The 20,000-nt window shown below is 41.0% G+C and overlaps 3 protein-coding genes across 3 annotated transcripts; all 3 read left to right on the top strand.

The window, feature by feature from the left end:
* Positions 1-515: 515 nt before the first annotated feature.
* Positions 516-1,217, top strand: LOC148583073 (uncharacterized). The gene has a single exon (XM_088511535.1). It carries the CDS (start codon positions 516-518, stop codon positions 1,215-1,217), a length of 702 nt encoding a protein of 233 aa, XP_088367661.1.
* Positions 1,218-7,018: 5,801 nt separating this feature from the next.
* On the top strand, positions 7,019-7,840 carry LOC148583074 (uncharacterized). Its single transcript, XM_088511536.1, has one exon. It carries the CDS (start codon positions 7,019-7,021, stop codon positions 7,838-7,840), a length of 822 nt encoding a protein of 273 aa, XP_088367662.1.
* A 989-nt stretch (positions 7,841-8,829) lies between these two features.
* LOC148583075 (uncharacterized) lies at positions 8,830-11,272 on the top strand. The gene is made up of 6 exons (XM_088511538.1): positions 8,830-9,235; positions 9,526-9,719; positions 9,986-10,096; positions 10,445-10,629; positions 10,678-10,900; positions 11,054-11,272. The coding sequence occupies exons 1-6, from the start codon at positions 8,830-8,832 to the stop codon at positions 11,270-11,272; spliced, it is 1,338 nt and encodes a 445-aa protein (XP_088367664.1).
* Positions 11,273-20,000: the final 8,728 nt, after the last annotated feature.

Below are 20,000 nucleotides of genomic sequence, written 5' to 3' on the forward strand. Positions count from 1 at the left end.
GAAATTTCGTCATGGTGGCCACAACACGATCAGGAAGTGTGGCAATCCGGCAGGGAAAGTCACAAACGGAAATAGCCAACCATGTTGGTCCATTGGTCCAGCCTAATCCGAAATTGGTCAACCACGCCGGCCAGATTGACCCGATAGATCCAGTTATCAGCATCAACCCTGTTGATCCCATAGTTCAGCAGGGACCGGTTCAACACAACATACCTCCCTGTCAACCGGAAATAGGAGATCCTGAACGCTTTGCAGCAATGGCAGCGGAAATCGAAACTTTGACACGGCAAAATGCAGAACTTCGTCTACGGGTATTAGAGCAGTCTCATCGCGAGGAAACCCGTGGTAGGCGGGACGAAGAAGAGCACATCAGCCGTGTTAGCACTCATAATCAACAAAGATGAGGACACCAAAAAGACAACTTCAAGCAACATGCAAGCCGAAAGGAGGAAAATCAGGTGAATGATAGCAAAATCAGTGGTACCCGAGATAGAAATGAGGAACTCAACAGGAGGATGGCAGAGTTGGACAAGAGGTTCATCAACCTGAAGCGGAAGAATAAAGGGAAGGACACCTTCGTGGAGAAGATGTTGCAGGGAACCGGTTCACCTTTTTCCCCACGGGTGGAGGAATACCGGTTGCCTGAGAAATTCAAGGCCCCTCCTATGATGAGTTATAAGGGTGTCGGAGATCCAGTCGAACACTTGGAAGATTTTCGGTCACATGTACGCCTCCTTGGCATCCCAGACGAGGTGGCTTGTAGGGCCTTCCCCCTCACTTTATCAGGAAGTGCCCGGAGCTGGTTCAGGAAGCTGCCCCCGGGCTCAGTTGACAAATTTGAGGATCTAGGCCGGGTATTCTTAACTCAGTTTATGACTTCACGGATCCGAAAGAAACCACCATCTTATTTGCTGACTCTGAAGCAGCGCAGTGATGAAACCCTGAAGCAATTCATAACTCGGTTCAACCTAGAAAAGACAGAAATTGAAGAACCCTCAGATGACCTGATATACTCGGCAATTTATCATGGGCTCTTGACCAAAGAGCCGGTGATGAGGAAAATGGTGCGGAAACCACCGAGCAATCTACAGGAATTGATGAGCAACGTACAAGAGTTCATCAATGAGGCTGATGTTCTAGAGGCGATAGATAGCACGAGACATCTGGAACAAAAAGAAGATAAAAATAAGGAAGACTACTTCCGAGATCGGGTGTAGCAGTGACAGGAAATAGCAAGGAACGCGAAGCATCTGAAGAAGTACTATCAGTAGTACGCCCAGAGTTTGGTTTATTTATGCTTTTATGCTTTTATTATTTGATTGTCTTTCAATAATAAATTTAATTTGAATAAAGAATAATGCTGATTTAAGCATCGGAGTGTCCTCGGTCCCCCGAGGACCCCCTTTGACAATTATTCTTTAGTAGACAGGACAAGGAGAAAACCTTAAACAAAAACAAGGAGCTACCTCGAGGTGAAAGGGGAGCAAAGGTTCGTTTCCGGAGACAAGGAAAAAACCTTGGACAAAAACAAGGGACTACCCCAAGGCGAAAGGTGAGCAAAGGTTAATCTGTTGAAAGATTCATATATCATGGTTATAAATTATTCTGCAGGTTAAAGCTTAGTTTGTCAAGCGGGATTCAATGAAGAACCGGGTATATCACCCCCGGATATTTGATAAAAGAACCGGGTATATCACCCCCAGATATTTGATAGAAGAACCGGGTATATCACCCCTATATATTTCAAAGAAGAACCGGGTATATCACCCTCGGATATTTGATAGAAGAACCGGGTATATCACTCCCGGATATGGCAAAGGAAGAGCCGGGTATGTCACCCCCAGATATGTCACCATCGGAGACAAGGAGAAAACCTTGGTTAAAAACAATTAACGGGAGACAACCCGGTAAAAAACAAGAAGACTCATTCTCGACAACAAGGAGAAAACCTTGGGCAAAAACAAGGATAGGGAGACAACCCTCTAAAATAAGGACAAGGAGAAAACCTTGGGCAAAAACAAGGATAGGGAGACAACCCTCTAAAACAAGGACAAGGAGAAAACCTTGGGTAAAAACAAAAAGGGACCCGACAATAAACAAGGACAAGGAGAAAACCTTGGGCAAAAACAATCAATGGAAGACAACCCGATAAAAAACAATGAGCTACCCCAAGACAAACGGGGAACAAATGTTAGTCTGTTGAAAGACTTGTGAATTATTGTTTTAAGATTATTATGCAAGGATATGACAGGCTTAGCCCCCGGGCAAAGGAAATAATTGGGGGGTACTCTCGGCAATCATGAGACAAGGAGACAACCTTAGGCTAAAAAAAACAAGCAAGATGAGACAATCCAATCACAAAACAAGGAATCACCCCAAGGTGAACGGGGAACAAATGTTAGTCTGTTGAAAGACTTATAAATTACTACTTAAAGGTTATTGTGCAGGTGTGGATTATTTTGACGACTTGGAGAGGGACCCGGACATGATCCCTGGGTATCTCGAAACTAGGACGGGTTTAACCCCCGGGCAAAGGATAGAGCTGGGGGGTGCCCTCGAGAACTCAGGCGATGCCAAAAATAGAGTTGAAGAGCTCCAACAAACGAGCTCAAAGTACACTCACTAGGGAGACACGAGTCTCGGACAAGGTCAAACAACAAGCCGCCAGAAGGCTTTGACTAAATTCCCATTACCCAAGTACCTTGGCTAAGGGAATTGGGGGGTAACTGTTGGGAATAAATTCACACTACAAGCCCACCAAATTCTGGTCCCAATGGCTAAGGATAGGCCCATGAAGATATTAATTAAATAGCAAGGACTATTTAATTAATTGATAGTCTTATATTCCAATTAGGATAATATTGGAATAAAGATGTCCTACTTATCTCTACAAGATGACTACTCAAGATTATCTCTACATGATATCTGTTGAATGTTTATCTCTACATGATAACTGTTGAGTTCTATCTCAACTCTGGACTTTCAAACCAATTCAAATAAGAAGATCCAGTCCAAGTCTACTTCATCTCTCCGAGCCTATAAATAGGGCCCGACACAAGGTACTAAGATATCTTGAATCCTGAAATATCCTCACACATATTATTGAGCGTATTGAATTATTGTGCACCGAAGCACCATATTTCTCTTATTAACTTTTTGACTTTGGCATCGGAGTGTCCCCGGGGAACCGGGGACCCCTTGACAATGCTGTCGTTTTTGTAGTGATTTGGAGTGCACGACGACGTATTGAAGATCTTGAAGAAAGCGCATCCACCGTGTTGAAAACTGTTCTAACAGGTTTTGTTCATATTTTGTTAATTTGTTCGGATCTGATCTTTGTATATATTAGGTTGATTAGAAAAAGTGAGGAAGAATGGAAGATAAACAAATATTTTATTTTTTAGTTCTTAGTTTGTTGGGCTGCATGCCTAGCGCCTGCACTGTGCGTGTTTCTTTGTGCTTTGTGCAGTCTGTGCGTGCGGTGTAGAGTGTGGACCATTTCTTTGATATGATCTTATATATATATAAAAAAAATTTTGTAACACTGATCTTGTATATATTTCAATAGTTGGTTGCTTAGAAGTTAGAAAAGTAAGGATGTTTTATGATTGGGATTTTGCACCTTGAATCATTTAGTTTCTAGTATGATTGGGATTTTGTGGAGCTTTTTGATTGGGCAATTTACTGAAATTTACAAACTCTAATGAATAATATGATTGACTGAAATTTTTGGAGCTTTTTGATTGACACATATCTCTCATTTTCTCATTTTGTTTATCTTATTCTAAAAAAATATTGTTATTTTTTTGTAAGGTGTATTTTATACACTTTGGGATTTTTTCGAGCATCAACGAGTTTCAAAAGATTATTATCAATCTCATGTTTGTTCGTTTTATTAATTCATTTTAGGCTAATAGCAATCGGAATATGCCACTAATTTTATTATAATATTATTCGAGTATGTTTCATTAGCCTTTTTTAGTTTGAGAAGTATTCAAACTAATAGATAAATAATTTTTCAGGTTTCTGGAAAAACTTAGATTACATCATGGGCAAGACAAAAACAATTTATGCATTTTTTAAGAAAAAAGATGTTGATTCAAATTTTAGGTACTTTGTATTTTGTTTTTTCCTTTACTTTTGTACTAGTGCTTACATAGTAACTGATATATAAATTTAGCATATATTTATGAAGTCAGATAAATATGATTTTTGTGATACATATATTGTGGTATGATTTCTTTTTATTTTATTGTATTTACCATATTATAATAAAAATATAATATATAAAGAGAACAAAAAAAATTATTTTATCATTATATTTTATTATTTTATTGACGCCCCTGATAGAATGAATTCCTAAATCCGCCACTGCCGAACAAACTTCATCCATCAGCAAATACCAATGTGCTTATAGAACATAACACCCAGATTGTTGATTGTTTTAGAAAACAATTGAGCATAAAGCTTCGATACCAAAATTGATGTAGTACGGGAAAAGATTTTCCCACAAAACAGAAAATAAAATATAAAGTTCATATTGAACAAATCTCATTGGCCAATAATAGAGTTTGATAGAGTTTCACCACCAAAAATGAAGAAGATTCATGCCTCAAAAAGAGAAATGTCATCTCAAACAAGAGTATCTCACTCATGCTAATAGCTAGAAAATATTACTCTTCATTGATTTCTAATGTCTCTATTGGAGTACAAAATAATGCTTAAATAGATACTAACAAAAACCTTTACCCTAATTTGACTTTGGCTCAAGCTTATTATTGAATTACAAAATAACACTAACTCTTAGAATATAAAATTATGTATTAATAACCTAAATAAAAACTAAAAAAAATATAAACAAAACTAAAAGACCCAATTATTTATTTTTCCTTCTACATCAACTTCAATTCATATTTGATACGTGATGATTTTAATTCTCTAAAATAATGCAGGTTGCAATGTTAGACACTTTGTTTTTGTATTTTTGGTTATTTTTGTACTCATACCTACATGTTACATTTACTAATGTTAGGTCATGGATCGGCCACATAAGGTCCAACAAGCCCCTAGGCCCAATCTACCTTACAAACTCATTAAGACTGGACCCGGGCAAAGACTTAGTCGGCTAAGCCCGATGTATAGTCGACCCACCAAGGGCATCGTAGTCTTTTATCGATGGTAGATCGGTCATCTCACCTGAAGCTAATCCACGATTCCTAGATAAACGTGAGAATCTATCTAATATCCAAACAACCACCCACGTTTCAACAGATGGACTAGCTGTTAACGCCCAGCTGATACACGCGTAGTAAAGGATCACTAGGGTATCCGCGTCGGGCGCCAACAGAGCAAAACTGCATGTTCCACGACTCAGGCTACTGAAATCAAGGATTAGCCCAACAACCCATATCCTTCACCAATAACTGCACAACAGATATTCAAGGATGCGGGGGCCGACGGTCATAGGAAACAACAACTTCATGCTTATAAAATGCAAGTCACAACTCATCTTTTGGGTAATCGCAACTTTCGCTCTTAAGCTTTTTAATTGCATTTATTCTCTTCACTCAAATACTAACTTAGGCATCGGATCTTTCCTACTGGAGTACCACCGGTAGCTTTGATCCTATTGTTCTTATTTTGCAGCCCGACGATTCCTTGGACATCGCGGCATTCCACTAAGATTGTGCCACGTCACCACTTGGAAACTGTCATCAACAGTTTGGCGCCGTTGTGGGATTTCTATTTTCATCAATTCTTACCATCTGCAATCTGAGATGGTGCAAACACGTTCACACCCTCCACTGGAAGCTCAAGCTGGCACCACTAGTGCAGTTGGGGCACCTAGTAATCAAAGCGTTGCGAAGTTCATGAGGCAGATGACTAAGTCCATAGAAGCACTAAAGAAACAAAATGAAGATCTTGCTATGCAGCTCATGGTTGCTAAGGCCGTAATAGCCAGAGGGATCAAGAGTGTGAAGAGAGGCGCGAAAGAGAAAGGCATGGACAGATCCGCAGAGGGAAGCAACCTCAAAACCAAAATCATGAAGATGACGCAAGCTCGGTTCATGGCAGTCATCATACAACTGTAAAGAACGAAGAGCATCGTGAGAGATCTTATCATGAGAGATGTCACAACACAAGGCATAACAAGAACACCGTTAATGCTAAGGTGGAGGATCTCAAGAGGAAGTACGCAGAGATGGTAGACAAGATGGCCAATGGCGACGAAAGGCTGATTGCCAAAGATCTTATGCAAAACACCAATCTACCCTTCACCGATCGTGTGATGAGACACCCTCTACCTGACAAATTCAAGGTGCCTCGAGTGGATAAATATGATGGCAGTGGAGATCCTACCAATCATATTGAAAGCTTTCGAGCTCATCTCATCCTCCACGACACCCCCGACGAGATTGCATGCAGGGCGTTCCCGTTGACTTTGAAGGGAGCAGCCAAGGAGTGGATCGAAGAGCTGTCAGTTAAATCTGTGGATAACTTCAACACCCTCAGACGTCTCTTCCTGAGCCAATTTCTTGCAACTAGGAAAGGGAAGAACCCCACCTACTTGCTCTCCTTGAAGCAAGGGAAGAGCGAGTCTTTGAAGGACTACATGCTTAGGTTCAACTGGGAAAAGCTGACAGTTGAAAGCCCAAATGAACAAACAGTACTGTTAGTTTTGATGAACGGGGTAAAAGCTGAAGGGCCACTGATGGCCGAAATAGCCAAGAAACCAACGATAGCTCTTCGCCAGTTTTTGAGCAAAACTGAAGAGGATATCAACCAGGAGGAAACCGTCGAGGCTCTGATGCAGACTCAAAAGGACGTCACCCGAGTTGTGGTCGGTAGTAGCAAGTCAGTATTGGAGAGCTCCGGGAAGAAAAAGGAGGAGAGAAATCCAAAGAAATTGGCAAAGAAGGCCAATCTAGTATTACTGAGGATTAGGCCACTACACCAGCAGGACCAGTAGCAGGTCCAAAGACTGACTCCACTAAATACCATTGTAACCGAGGCATTCATGGAGATTAGGAGGGATCCCACTTTCAGATGGCAGAGCAAAATGAAGACTCCTCCACAAAAACGTAATAACCAAAAGTTCAGTGAGTATCATAATAATCATGGTCATTCAACCGAGGACTACATACATCTGCGCCAAGAGATTGAGAGCTTTATCAGAAACGGAAGATTGGTGAGATTCCTAGCAGAAGAGAGGAATAGGGGTAGAAATCTTCAAGAGCCTCTATTGCTAGAGGTTAATCGAGAGGCCCTCGAAGGAGGACGAAATGTGAGGCAATGTCAAGATGCTGAACCGAGGAATGATCGGTATACTGAACCGAAGGATGCTCAGGATGCTAATGCACAGCCTCGGAATCAAGACATGATAGGAGAAATCCACATGATCTACGGCGGGATTGTTGGAGGAGGAGAGTCTAACTTAGCAAAGAAGGCTCACGCAAGGAGAGTGCAAACAGAAGAGGTTTTATTTCTTGAAAGGCCCTCCAAGGCCCAAACGAAGGACCCAATGAGTCTGTCATTCTCATCAGAAGATATAGAGGGGATAGCAATGCCCCATGATGATGCATTGGTGGTAACAATGATAGTGCCAAACCATGCCATCCACCGAATTTTGGTGGATAATGGAAGCTTGGCTGACATCTTGTATTGGCTAGTTTTCAAACAGATGGGCATTGATCGAGAGAGAATCAAACCATTTGGCTTACCACTGGTCAGATTTGTAGGAGAGCAAGTCCAACCCATAGGGCTCATCTCCCTTCCTATCACAGCAGGAACAACCCCCAATCAATCAACTATTATGGTAGATTTCCTGGTGGTTGATTGACCATCCGCCTACAGTGCAATAATCGGTCGACCAGCCCTGAATAAGTTGAAAGCCACAACTTCAACTTATCACCTCAAAATGAAGTTCCCAACAGATGGAGTTGGGGAAGTCAAGGGAGACCAGGCTGCAGCGAGGAAGTGTTACAACACTTCTCTAAAGAGACCTTCAGGCCCTTTGGGATCTGCACCCTTAACAATTAGTACTATGGGCGGCAAAAGAGAGGGTGAGCTGAAGGTGAACTAGCCAAACCATTGGTATATGTAGTTGTGGGGGAAGGCAAGGTTGTGAAGGTCGATTCGCAACGAACCCCAAAAGTTTGAGAATGTCTCGTCAGCTTTCTTTGAGAAAATGTGGAGGTGTTCGCATGGACTCATGAAGACATGCCAGGGATTAGCCTTAAAGAGATACTTCACCAACTAAATGTGGATCCAGAGATGAAGCCAGTGAAACAAAAGAGAAGAAAGTTCGCTCTCGAGTGAAATATGATAATTGCCAAGGAGGTGGAGAAACTTCTTAAGACTCGGTACATTGAGGAGGTTTACTATCCCGATTGGTTGGCCAATGTAGTATTGGTCAAGAAGTCCAATGGGAAGTGAAGAATGTGTGTGTACTTCATTGACCTGAACAATGCATGCTCGAAGGACAGCTTTCCACTGCCACGTATTGATGCATTGGTGGATTCAACAGCTGGGTATGGGCTACTTAGCTTCATAGATGTGTTCTCTAGTTACAATCAAATCAACATGCATCCAGCCAACCAAGAGAAGACCGCATTCATCACTAACCGAGGCTTGTATTGTTACAAAGTTATGTCATTCGGTTTGAAGAACGCTGGAGTAACATACCAGAGGTTGGTCAACACGATGTTCTGAGAGTAGATCGGACGCAACATGGAAGTCTATGTTGATGACATGCTCGTGACGAGTGTGTTACCCCTAGATCATACTCACGATCTGTAAGAGACGTTTAAGACGTTGAAGAAGTACGAGATGAAGCTGAATCTGTCAAAGTGCGCTTTTGGAGTTTCCTTAGGGAAGTTCCTCAGTTATAAGGTCTCAAACCAAGGAATTGAGGCCAACCTCGAAAAAATCCAAGCAGTACTAGACATGGAATCCCCGAAGAACACAAAGCAGCTTCAACAACTAACAGGCAAGATTGTAGCACTAAACAGATTCATTTCTCAATCAACTAACAAATGCATTCCCTTATTCAAGATTATGAGAAAGGCGTTTATGTGGTCCGAGGAATGCGAGGAATGCGAGGAAGCCTTCGAGGAGTTGAAAAAGTATCTGGCCAGCCCACCTCTGTGGAGCCAAACCATTCTTGGAGAAGCATTATTTTTATACTTAGCTGTCTCTCCAACAATGGTTAGTACAAATTTGGTTCGAGAAGAAGGTGTCCAGAAGCCAATGTATTTTATCAACAGGGCCTTGAGAAGAGCCGAGAAAAGATATGTGGAGATGGAAAAGCTCACCTTCGCCATAACCATTGCATCGAGGAAGCTTTAGCCATACTTTCAAGCCCACTCAGTCAAAGTCTTGACTGAGTATTAATTGAAGAAGGTATTGCGGAAGCTAGATCTGTCTGGCATATTAGCTAATTGGGCAATCAAACTCGAAGAGTTTGACATTGAATTCCTCCCTCGGAATGCCATCAAGGCCTAGTGCTCGCTAACTTTTTGGCAGAATTCACCAATCTACCAGAGACCAAGGAATGGCTAAGGGATGATACATGGGTAATCTATGTGGATGGGTCATCCACAAAGAAGAATGGTGGAGCCGGAGTGGACTTGATCACACCAGACAAAGAAGAGTTGAGTAGTTCCTTGAAATTGGAGTTCAAGACTACCAACAACGAAGCAGAATATGAAGCAGTCTTGGTAGGACTGAGCTTGGCTCGGGAAATGGGAGCAGAATTCGTTAAACTAATAAGGGATTTTCAAGTTATTGTTGGACACGTCTGAGGAGAATTCAAAGCCAATGGGACTAAAATGAAATTGTACTTGTCCAAAGTACAAGAAATGCAAAATTTTTTATTAAGATCCCAAGGGAAGAGAACGAAAGAGCAGATCACCTAGCATGGATAGCATCGGCAACAGACGAAAGCATTGAAGAAACTTAGGAACCAGTCCAAATTCTATTGTAGCCTGCTATAACCAAGGATGTCTCGGTTTCGACAATAAATACAATGCCTGAGTGGCAAAAGGATATAGTAGATTACCTGGACAAGGGCACTCTTCCAACAGATAAAAGGAAGGTGATCTAATTAAGGACTAGAGCTACTCGGTTTACCAAGGTAAATAGGACCCTTTATAAACGGGGTTTCATGCTACCTCTCCTCAAGTGCGTCTCCAAGGGAGAAGGTGATTACATCCTCCGAGAGATCCATGAAGGAATTTGCGGTAGCCACTCAAGAGCAAGAATGCTGGCACACAAAGCTGTCCGAACGGGGTCCTCTTGGCCAAACATGAGTCGGGATTCGACAAAAAGGTCAAAAATTGCAACAAGTGCCAACGTTTCACCAACATTCCCAAGCAACCCCCAGAGGAGCTGAGCTCTATTTCCTTACCCTGGCCCTTCTCGCTATGGGGGGTAAATATAGTAGGACCGTTGCCCTGTGGAAAGGGGGGGTGTTCGGTTTGTAGTGGTAGCTGTGGATTACTTCATCAAATGGGAAGAAGTTGAGGCCTTAGTGAACATCACAGCCAAGAGCATAGAGCGGTTCCTCTCGAAGAATGTCTTCTGTCGCTATGGTATTCCATATGCATTCGTGATGAACAATGGAAAACAGTTTGACTGTGATTCATTCCGAGAATGATGCACCAAACTCCATATCAGAAACTACTTCTCATCCCCAAGACATCCCCAAGCGAATGGGCAAGTAGAAGCCACCAACACGACCATCTTCACAATTTTGACAAAGAAGCTCGGTGATCACAAAGGAGATTGGGCCGAGGATCTTCCAGAAGTCTTGTGGGCATACCAGACTACAAAGAGGATGCCAACCGAAGAAACTCCTTATGCCCTAGCTTTCAGGACCGAAGTAGTCATACCAGCTGAGGTTAGGTCGGGAAGCTATCGAGTAAAGACTTTTTGACCAGAGATCAATGATGAAGGCCTTCAATTACACCTTGATTTGTTGCAGGAGAAACGAGCTTAGACCCAAGTAACCATGGTAGCATACCAATAAAGGGTGGCTAAGTACTTCAATTAGAAAGTCAAGCATCGAAGCTTCAAGGTCAGAGACTTGGTTCTGCAAAAAGTCACCATTGCTACTAAGGACTCAGCCGAGGGAAAACTTGCTCCCAATTGGGAAGGACCATACACAGTAATCAAGTGCCGAAGAGCGGGAGCATATCACCTCGAAGATTCCGAGGGCAAGGCCCTCCCCAGGCCATGGAATGCCGAGTGCCTTAAAAAGTACATGGTTTAAGGTATTGTAAGTTCATTAGGGAGATTTATCTTTTCTTTTGTAATTTTCAAAAGCATCATTATCAAATAAAGAATCTCCCGCATTTACAGTATCAAACAAAGTTTTAGTAGATATAGTCAACAAGGCGCTTTACTAAAAAATAATAATTGGGAAATATAACTGCAATGGTGTTGTCCTGAGGATAAAGTTTGTGAGATATAACCGTAGAGGCTCTCTCCAAACTCAGCCCAACTTAGAATTTAAAGCCTCCATGTAGGATAATTCTAAGGCTGAACCCCTTGGTGAAATATTGCCAAGGCACTTTCCCAAGATTAACTCGGTGAAATATAACAGAGGTACTTTCCTGAGGATGTGTTCGAGAAATATAACTGAACATAAGCACTTTTCGAACTTAACCTTCTAAAAAAATATAAACCCTTTGAAATAAGATTGTTTGAAAGTTAAATTTAACTTGTTAAAGAACATAAAACCTTTAAAGTAGGATTGTTCGAAGGTTAAATCACCTCGGAGAAATAAACTGAGAACATAAGCCTCTAAAAAAGGATGTTTCTAGTTACTCTCCGAGGCCAAGCACTCTGCCTAGCACTCGGCCAAGCAATCACAAACAATTTATAAATTTTGTTTTTAAGATTGTTAAACAAAAGGGCAACCTCAGGAGCTCAAGGGCTTCCTGAGTTATGTCCTTGCCAGACGAAGCATGAGGCTCTTAGTCCAAGTGATCAAAACTGACGCTCGTTTTTAAAAGTTAAACTTAAGTTATTTTCTAAAGTTTGCAAGTAAAAAAGAAGAGACAATAAGCAAATTAAACAAAAAATCTCTCTTATTGTAAGAAATAGAATAACCAACAGTTTTAAACAAAATCCTTTCTCATTAAGGTTTCGAAAGATATATTTACAAGCTAAAAGGTAAATCTTTTAGCTATATTTTACAAATCATTCCCTTTAGGGGCACTAAGCAACCTCAACCTCATCAACGCTGGGAGCATCCGGTGGATCTTGTGATCTTGAACTTTCAACACTACTTGAGGAGGAGCTTTCCTCGAAATCCTTGAAGGGATTATGACCGATCGTATCTATCCCTTCGGCATTTGGCATTTCCCCCTGGCCTAAGCTAATAATCTCTGCAAAGGCATCTTCGGAGGGATTAATATCCCCTATATTAACGACATTCAGATCAATATTGCAGTTGGGATCTGAGGCCCAGGCACGGAAGATCTCAAAGCAGAGGATGATACCTCGGATCCATCCTATATCCCTAGTCCAGGAAGCAGAGGATAGCTACTTGAGGTAGCTCTTGGCCTTGACCTTAGCGTCTCGGAGCTCAGTCCTCGCAGCACCAAGCCTACGCTTAAAAAATTGGAGCCTAAACTCAGCAATCTCTAGTTTGGTAACTGATTCATTGCCCCTGGATCGCTGAGCCAAGGCTTTAGCCTTAGCTTCTTCAAGCTGCTTGGACAGTTCGGTATTCTGATCGTCGTTATGGGAACACTTTTCCTCCAATAGACTCAAGTCTTCCCTAACTATGGAGTGATCCTCCTACAACTTTTGGTGGTCTTCTCGGAGGGCCTGTAGCTCGCCAGCCAACTCTATAATTCGGGAGACTGCTTCGAAGCTAGTCTTCATAGCCTTGGCGAGTGAAGCCTCTAGTAGAGACTGTCTTTGACCCACCGAGAGAAGATCAGCATCCTGCTCAGCTATAAGGCCCCTAAGCTTTGCCGCCTTAGCTTCGGACTCTACCACCTTCCTCCTTAGCTCATCGGTCTCCAAGTAAAAGCCCTTCATAAACTTCCTGAAATCGCAGAAGAGAATGAGTGACTTCAGCAGACACGACAAGGGATTTGAAATCACTAGGGAATCCTTATTGAATTCCGTCATTTTAATGGTAGAACAAATTGCTTCAAAATCACTGAGGAAGTCATAAGGGTTTTCAGTACTAAGCCCTAGGAAAGAAGGTAAACTTTGTATAGTGCTGGGCTTAATTTCATTATGGGCTGCAGTAACCTCCGACAGCCAGAGACATGTGGGAGTAGTGTAAGTGGTAGGGAGATAATAATCTCTTAAAGCCACGTGGTTAGCTTCGCCCATGGTCTCAGTGGGATGCTCTTCTATCAAATTAGAAGTCATTTGGGATCTAATTTGTCTAAGAGTGCGTTCAATTTCAAGGTCACAAGGAATTAATGGAAAAGACAAAGAATAGTGACCTAGCATAAAAAAAACAGAAAGTAAAAAAAATAAACTAAATAAATAATTAAAGTTCATAAACGGCCCTTAGATATGCTGGGATTGTGGAAGCAGGCTACTGTTGGTGCGCTCGATCGCATGGAAGGGTGCGCTAGAGCGTGTTGGCGCAAATGGGTGCGAGCGCATGAGGGGAGGGCTCGAGCGCTACTGGCTTGATTCCTATTGGAGTGCATCCGTGCACTCGATCGCACTCGATCTGCGCTCGATCACAGTCACTGAGAGGGTAGTTAAGGACCTGTTTGAGAATTCTAAAAAATAAAAACAAAACACAAAAACAGAATTAAAGTTGGCAATGTAAAATAAAGAAAAACAGAAAAATAAAAATTAAGCTAAAATTAATCCTTAAAATTTGATAATGAAATCGTTAAGCAGTCCCCGGCAACGGTGCCAAAAATTGATGTGGTATTTTTGTGACCAAAAATATCAATTATAAAAGTACCACTCGCAATAGTACGAATCCCGTAGGATAGGGCTATATTGAGGGTGTCGATCCTCAAGGACTGTAGAGGTTTTATTATCAAAATTTGAAAGATTAAAATTAACTTAATTAAAAAGAGAATTGATTTGATTTTCTTTAAAACTAAAGTGTATGAAAATAAAGAGATTTAAAATAAAAAAGAGTGTAGGGTATTGACTTCACCTCTATCCGCACAACAATGGCTAATCATAATTAATCCTAGAAATTCATTTTATGCATGTTATAAATAAACAAGAAACTACTTTATTAAAGAATAAGCATAATCTATTTTCGGTTGGCACAGATCGTCCACCTAACCATTAAGATGCGGTACGACCCATCTTCCCTAAGTATAAATGATCAAATTTTTTAACAGAATACATACAATCAATGAATAAGTGTAACCCATCTTCGGTTGACACGGACTGTCTACCTAAAATTACACTAAAATAGGGTGTAGTACAATCTGTCTTCCCTAGGCATGGCCTATCAAATCATATTGATCATATGTCAATTAAACCCATTGTATTACCATCATCCTCATAATCACAGAAAACAAGAATGATTTGAGATTAACAAAAGTAAAATACTTTATAAGACAAGAGAATAATTTCATAAATATTGATTTTGGAATTTAAGAACAATTGCATTTAATAATTAAGAATGGAATCAAAAGTTAGCAATTCTCATAGTTATACAATCAACATGCATAAAGTGAAAATCTAGAAATTAAATACAATCAAACTATTGTGCTTGGATAGGGTTACATCAACACCCCACGAAGGGGTTTAGCCGCTCATAATCTTCTAAGCTTCAAAGACAATTTTCTGATTTCTAGCTTTAGGAAGTGATGTGTCTATTTACAATGTTTAGAATCCTATTTATAGGGATTAGGAGAACCCTAAAAACCCTAGAAACCCTGAGAAAACTGGAGGTCAGTCTCCCAGTCAAATTGGGAGACTGAAAACCAAATCCAAGTTGGGAAAGGATTCCTGCCATGCACTACACGCCCGTGTGCGCTCGATCCTGAGTTTGTGCGCTCGAACTTAGCTGATATGCACGTGAGCGCAGGCGTGCGCTTGATCCTGGGCCGCAAACGCTCGAGCGCAGGTGCGCTCGATCTTAGGAACAGCTGTGCTCAATCCCAAGTCTAAAATGCTCCAGCTTTTGACCTTGTAAGCCCAACTTTCAATGGTTTGCTAAATATAACCTCAAACACAAAAACAAAATAAAATCAAACAAATAACAATGCTAAGGAATTAACATATGTAAATTAAGAGGCTTGAATGTGCAACATTCGGCACTTATCACCGCTAAACATTGGAGAAGAACCATCTTCTTCGTACTCTTCCTCTGGGTCAGATGGCTAGGGTCATCCTTCTGGATCTTTTTCATGCTCCTTGGTTGGTGGGAAATTCCAGTCCACGAATCCTTGCGAAGGATCTTCAACTTCTTCCTATCTGACCTCCTGATTAATGAAATCAGATTGTTGACACTCTTCATCCATAGATTCCCTTACCTCCTCCATAGAATATGGACTTGGTTGATGGGTATGAGGCTCGCAATTGATCTCAACGATAGATTTTTCTTTTGCCCCCTCGTACCACAGTTTTGGTTAACGACGACGAATGCTCGGACCATCCATGTCGGCTAAGTTATCGGTAGAGACCCTATGTTGGGTGCGCACATGCCCCTTATTTCGCACGGTTAGACCAGCAAACCTCTCCTCCATGTGCCTCAAACGAATCGCTAGTTGCTCCTTACGTGCTGCCTCCATGTGCAGGTGCATTTCGTTCAAGTCTGCTAGATGGTTGCCCCTCCACATTCATGGAAAGTAACTTGGGCTCTAATATCAACTGATGCAGCGTGACTTAGTGGGCTACAGTGAATAACAACATTAAATACTTCTAGATCTTGAGACTATCAAGGAATCTAAGAAATCTTCTTGAAAAGCTAGATACTCTCTAGGTTTTAAAGGAAAACAAAAAAGAAACTCAACTTTGAGTAATTCTTATTAAACAAACTCAAGAATAATCCAAATCTGCCTTTCTAGAGGCTATTAGCATGTATTTATAGACCCCCAAAACCCTAAACCTAATAACACACGAAATAAAGTCGGCTATTGTAATTCTATGAAGGGTGTTCGGACAAGACATACCACGTGTCCGGACACGTAACTAAAACGTGCAAAAAAATAACATAGAAAAGTCATTCTGCCATCCCTGTTTAGATACCCAAGGGCCCTGTCTGGACACTGACTCCAGTAACTCCAAGATCACAGCCGTGTCTGGACATGGGGGAAGCCTGTCCGGACACCAAGTCCAGAAAACCTTCTTGATCTGCATCATTCTCCCTTGATTGAAGAGAATTTGACCTCAAATTTGGCCGGTTCTTTTCACGATCCTTCAGATGCCCCATCAACTCATTTCATTCTCCTCTCCTCAAGATCAAGACAAGGCAACACCCCACAATAAACGTGATGCTCTTCATCATCGAGATACCTTGATGATTGTCGTGAAGGCCCCACACACCTCTTGGTAATACTTCAGGCTTGCCGTGCTTCTCTCGTTCCTTTTCCCTTCCACATGCCATGAAGATACTCAAGAATGGGTCAGACATTGTTTCCCTTGTGAACATGTAATTTTTCTCATCCGTATAAAACTCAATATAGTCATTGTCATGAGAATCCGACAAGATTTCGTCTACACCAAGGAAATCGACATAACCTAATTCTTCATCACTAAAATTAGGCACTTTACCTGGAGGGTCTTCTTTAACCTCTTCATAATCTATGATGTCACCCATCGGTTCTTCCTCTTGCAATGGGCCATCTTCTTCAGGGTAGAGGCTGCCAAACATGGGAAGAAACTCATCTTCGTCATGCTCCTTTGTGGATCCTTTTTCTCCCCTTGGGTCATCGTCTTCGGGGTAGACGCTGCTAAACATTGGAGAAGATCCATCTTCTTCGTACTCTTCCTCTAGGTCGGATGGCAAGGGTCGTCCTTCAGATCTTCTTTGTGCTCCTCATCATAGGTTGGTGGGAAATTTCAATCCATGAATCCTTGCGAAGGATCTTCAACTTCTTCCTGTCCAACCTTCTTATTAATGAAATCAGATTGTTGACACTCTTCATCCACAGATTCCCTTACCTCCTCCACACAATATGGACTTGGTTGATGGGTTTGAGGCTCGCAAATGATCTCAACAATAGATTTGTCTTCCGCCCTCGCGTACCGCGGTTTTGGTTGACGACGACGAACATTCAGACCATCCATGTCGACTAAGTGATCAGTGGGGACCCCGTGTTGGGTGCTCGCACACCCCTTCTTTTGCACGGTTAGACCACCAAACCTCTATTCCATGTGCCGTAAACGAATCGCTGGTTGCTCTTTACGTGCTGCTTCTGTGCGCACGTGCACTTCGTTCAAGTCTGCCAGATGGTTGCCCCTCCCCATTCATGGAAAGTAACTTGGGCTCTGATACCAATTGATGCAGTGTGACTTAGTGGGCTACAGCGAATAACAACATTAAGTAGTGGATAAATACTTCTAGATCTTGAGACTATCAAGGGATCTAAGAAATCTTCTTGAAAAGCTGGATACTCTCTAGGTTTTGAAGAAAAACAAAGAAGAAACTCAACTCTGAGTAATTCTTATTAAACAAACTTAATAATAATCCAAATCTGCCTTTCTGAAGGCTATAAGCATGCATTTAGGCCCCTAAAACCCTAAACCTAATAAAACACAAAATAAAGTCGGCTATTGTAATTCTACGAATGGTGTCCAGACAGGACATAACCCGTGTCCGGACACGTAAACAAAATGTGCATAAAAATAACATAGAAAAGTCATTCTGCCATCCCTGTCTGGACACCCCAAAGGCCCTGTCCGGACACTAACTCCAATAACTCCAAGATCACAGCAGTGTCCGAACATGGGGGAAGCCTGTTCGGACACCATGTCTATAAACACCTTCTTGATCTGCATCACCAAGCCGTCACTCGTAGAAGCGACGTTGGTAGAGTTTACAGTTTGGTGGGCACCTTGGGGATTAGTCTTAGAGCATGTTTGGCTCTGTGGTTGCAGGGCCAAAACGAGCTTTTGAGGCTTAAGAAGCCCGTTTCAGGAAAAAAAGGTCGTTTGGTAAAATATTGCCAAACAGTTTTGGGTTTCTAAACGCTCAAAACCACGTTTGGGCTGAAGCTCGAAAATGAGGCTTTTGGGGAAACGAACTTCTGGAAAGAAAGGCGCGCCGCATTTTGCATTCAATAAAATATATGAACCAACAAAAATACCCGTACAAATTTCAACAAATGACAACCATACCCATATATAAACATCACCTTCAACCAAACCTATCATTCTACCACAGTTGAGAGCCGCTACAGGGAGCGAGACTCAAGCAGAAGTTCATCTCATTTCGGTAAGTTCGTCTGATTTTTTATTATTTTCATCTCTTTTGCTCCAATCTTGACCTATATAAAAGAAGTTTGCAAGATGTAAATTGAAACAACTAAACATTCGAGAGAGACCTGCAGAGAAGAGTATTAGAAAAAATAAAGAGAAGAAAAAAAAAAGAGGATAGAAGGGAAAAGAAGATAAAGAATATGGCTTTGGGCAGTGATAAGGTTATAATTGTTCTTTAGGCAGAGAGAACAAGTGAGCAGCACGCGTGGAATAGCTGGTCTTGGGTAATGTGTGGTGTCTGCATTGCGAAGAGCTCCCACGTGGGGTAGATAGGATTTGTCTTCAACTCTTTTTTTTTTTTTGAATTGTTTCTAGAATATATTTGTTTTTTTTTTTCTTTTACTGTGGATTTTTATACCATTGTTGACTCTGATCTATACTTTTTTACTTGAGTTCTCCAAAAAGTAACATTAGCTACTAATACTAGTTACTTGTTTTGAGATAATATTACTTATTGTTGCCCTTTCGTTTGTGGACATGCGTGTTTTTCATATCAATATGATTTTTTGCATTTTATCAAAGCCAGCACTTTAAACAAATTATTACTTTTTAATCATGTTTAACATGCCTATTCATTTATAATTTTATCAGCTTATTTATTGTGTGACAAACATGAGTAAAGCAGGTCAAAGCAATGTTGTTGCTGCTATAGAAGATACTCAATAAAGAAAGTAGTTTGGACTGAAAAAATGCTAGAAGATTATCTTGACATATGTAATACTGAGATTTATGCTGGTAACCACACAGGAACACATTTCAATAAGACAGGATGAAAAAATGTGATAAATAAATTTAATGAAAAACTAGAAAACAATATTGCTATAAACAACTAAAGAACAAGTGGGATAGTTTCAAAAAAGAGTGGAACATTTGGAAGAGATTGATAGGCAAGGAAACTGGCCCTGGATGGGATCCGGTGAAAAAGACAATTGATGTGCCTGATGATTGGTGGGAATAAAAATTGCTGGTATTATATTTTTACTTATTTGTTTTTGTTTAAAAATGGTTTATAAAATGTCTATTATTTATTTTTACACATACCTAACTTCAGGAAGTTCCAGATGCAACCAAGTTTCGCACGGCAGGTTTGGCTTATGCTATAAAGGTGAAAAATATTGTTTAGAGATATAACTACCACCAGGGAGGGATCTTGGGCACCATCCATAGGGTTGGTTCCTAATGATATTGGTGCCATAGATGATGTAGATGTCAACTTTGATGAAGATGGCAATGTTCTAGAAGGTGAAGACGTTTTGGATGATGAACCAAATCTCAATACACATATCATTGATGATATTCTTGCTGATTTAGATACACAGGCTAAAGGAAATAAGAAGTTTGGTCTTGCGGTTCAATGTAAGAAAAGAAAGAAAGGAGTTCAAATCGTTAGTCAACATTTGAGTCGTATTTGTGATGTAATAGAAAATAAGAATGCAGTGACATCTAAGAGTTACGATAAACCTGGATGTAATATTGAAGAGGTTATGGATGTTGCTCGGGGGATTGCTAAAAGAGAAAATGACATTGACATCCTTAAGTTTGCAACAGAGATATTTCTTAAGAGA

Source organism: Corylus avellana, chromosome 11, assembly GCF_965113065.1.
Source record: "Corylus avellana chromosome 11, dhCorAvel1.hap1.2, whole genome shotgun sequence".
NCBI classification, from domain to species: Eukaryota; Viridiplantae; Streptophyta; class Magnoliopsida; order Fagales; family Betulaceae; genus Corylus; species Corylus avellana.

Coding starts and splice junctions, on each gene's coding strand:
- LOC148583073 (XM_088511535.1), top strand. CDS start 516: ATGGCAGAGTTGGACAAGAGGTTCATCAACCTGAAGCGGAAGAATAAA.
- LOC148583074 (XM_088511536.1), top strand. CDS start 7,019: ATGGAGATTAGGAGGGATCCCACTTTCAGATGGCAGAGCAAAATGAAG.
- LOC148583075 (XM_088511538.1), top strand. CDS start 8,830: ATGAAGCTGAATCTGTCAAAGTGCGCTTTTGGAGTTTCCTTAGGGAAG. Junction 9,236..9,525: donor AAATTTGGTTCGAGAAGAAG/GTGTCCAGAAGC, acceptor ACTTTTTGGCAG/AATTCACCAATCTACCAGAG. Junction 10,630..10,677: donor GTGATGAACAATGGAAAACA/GTTTGACTGTGA, acceptor ACTCCATATCAG/AAACTACTTCTCATCCCCAA.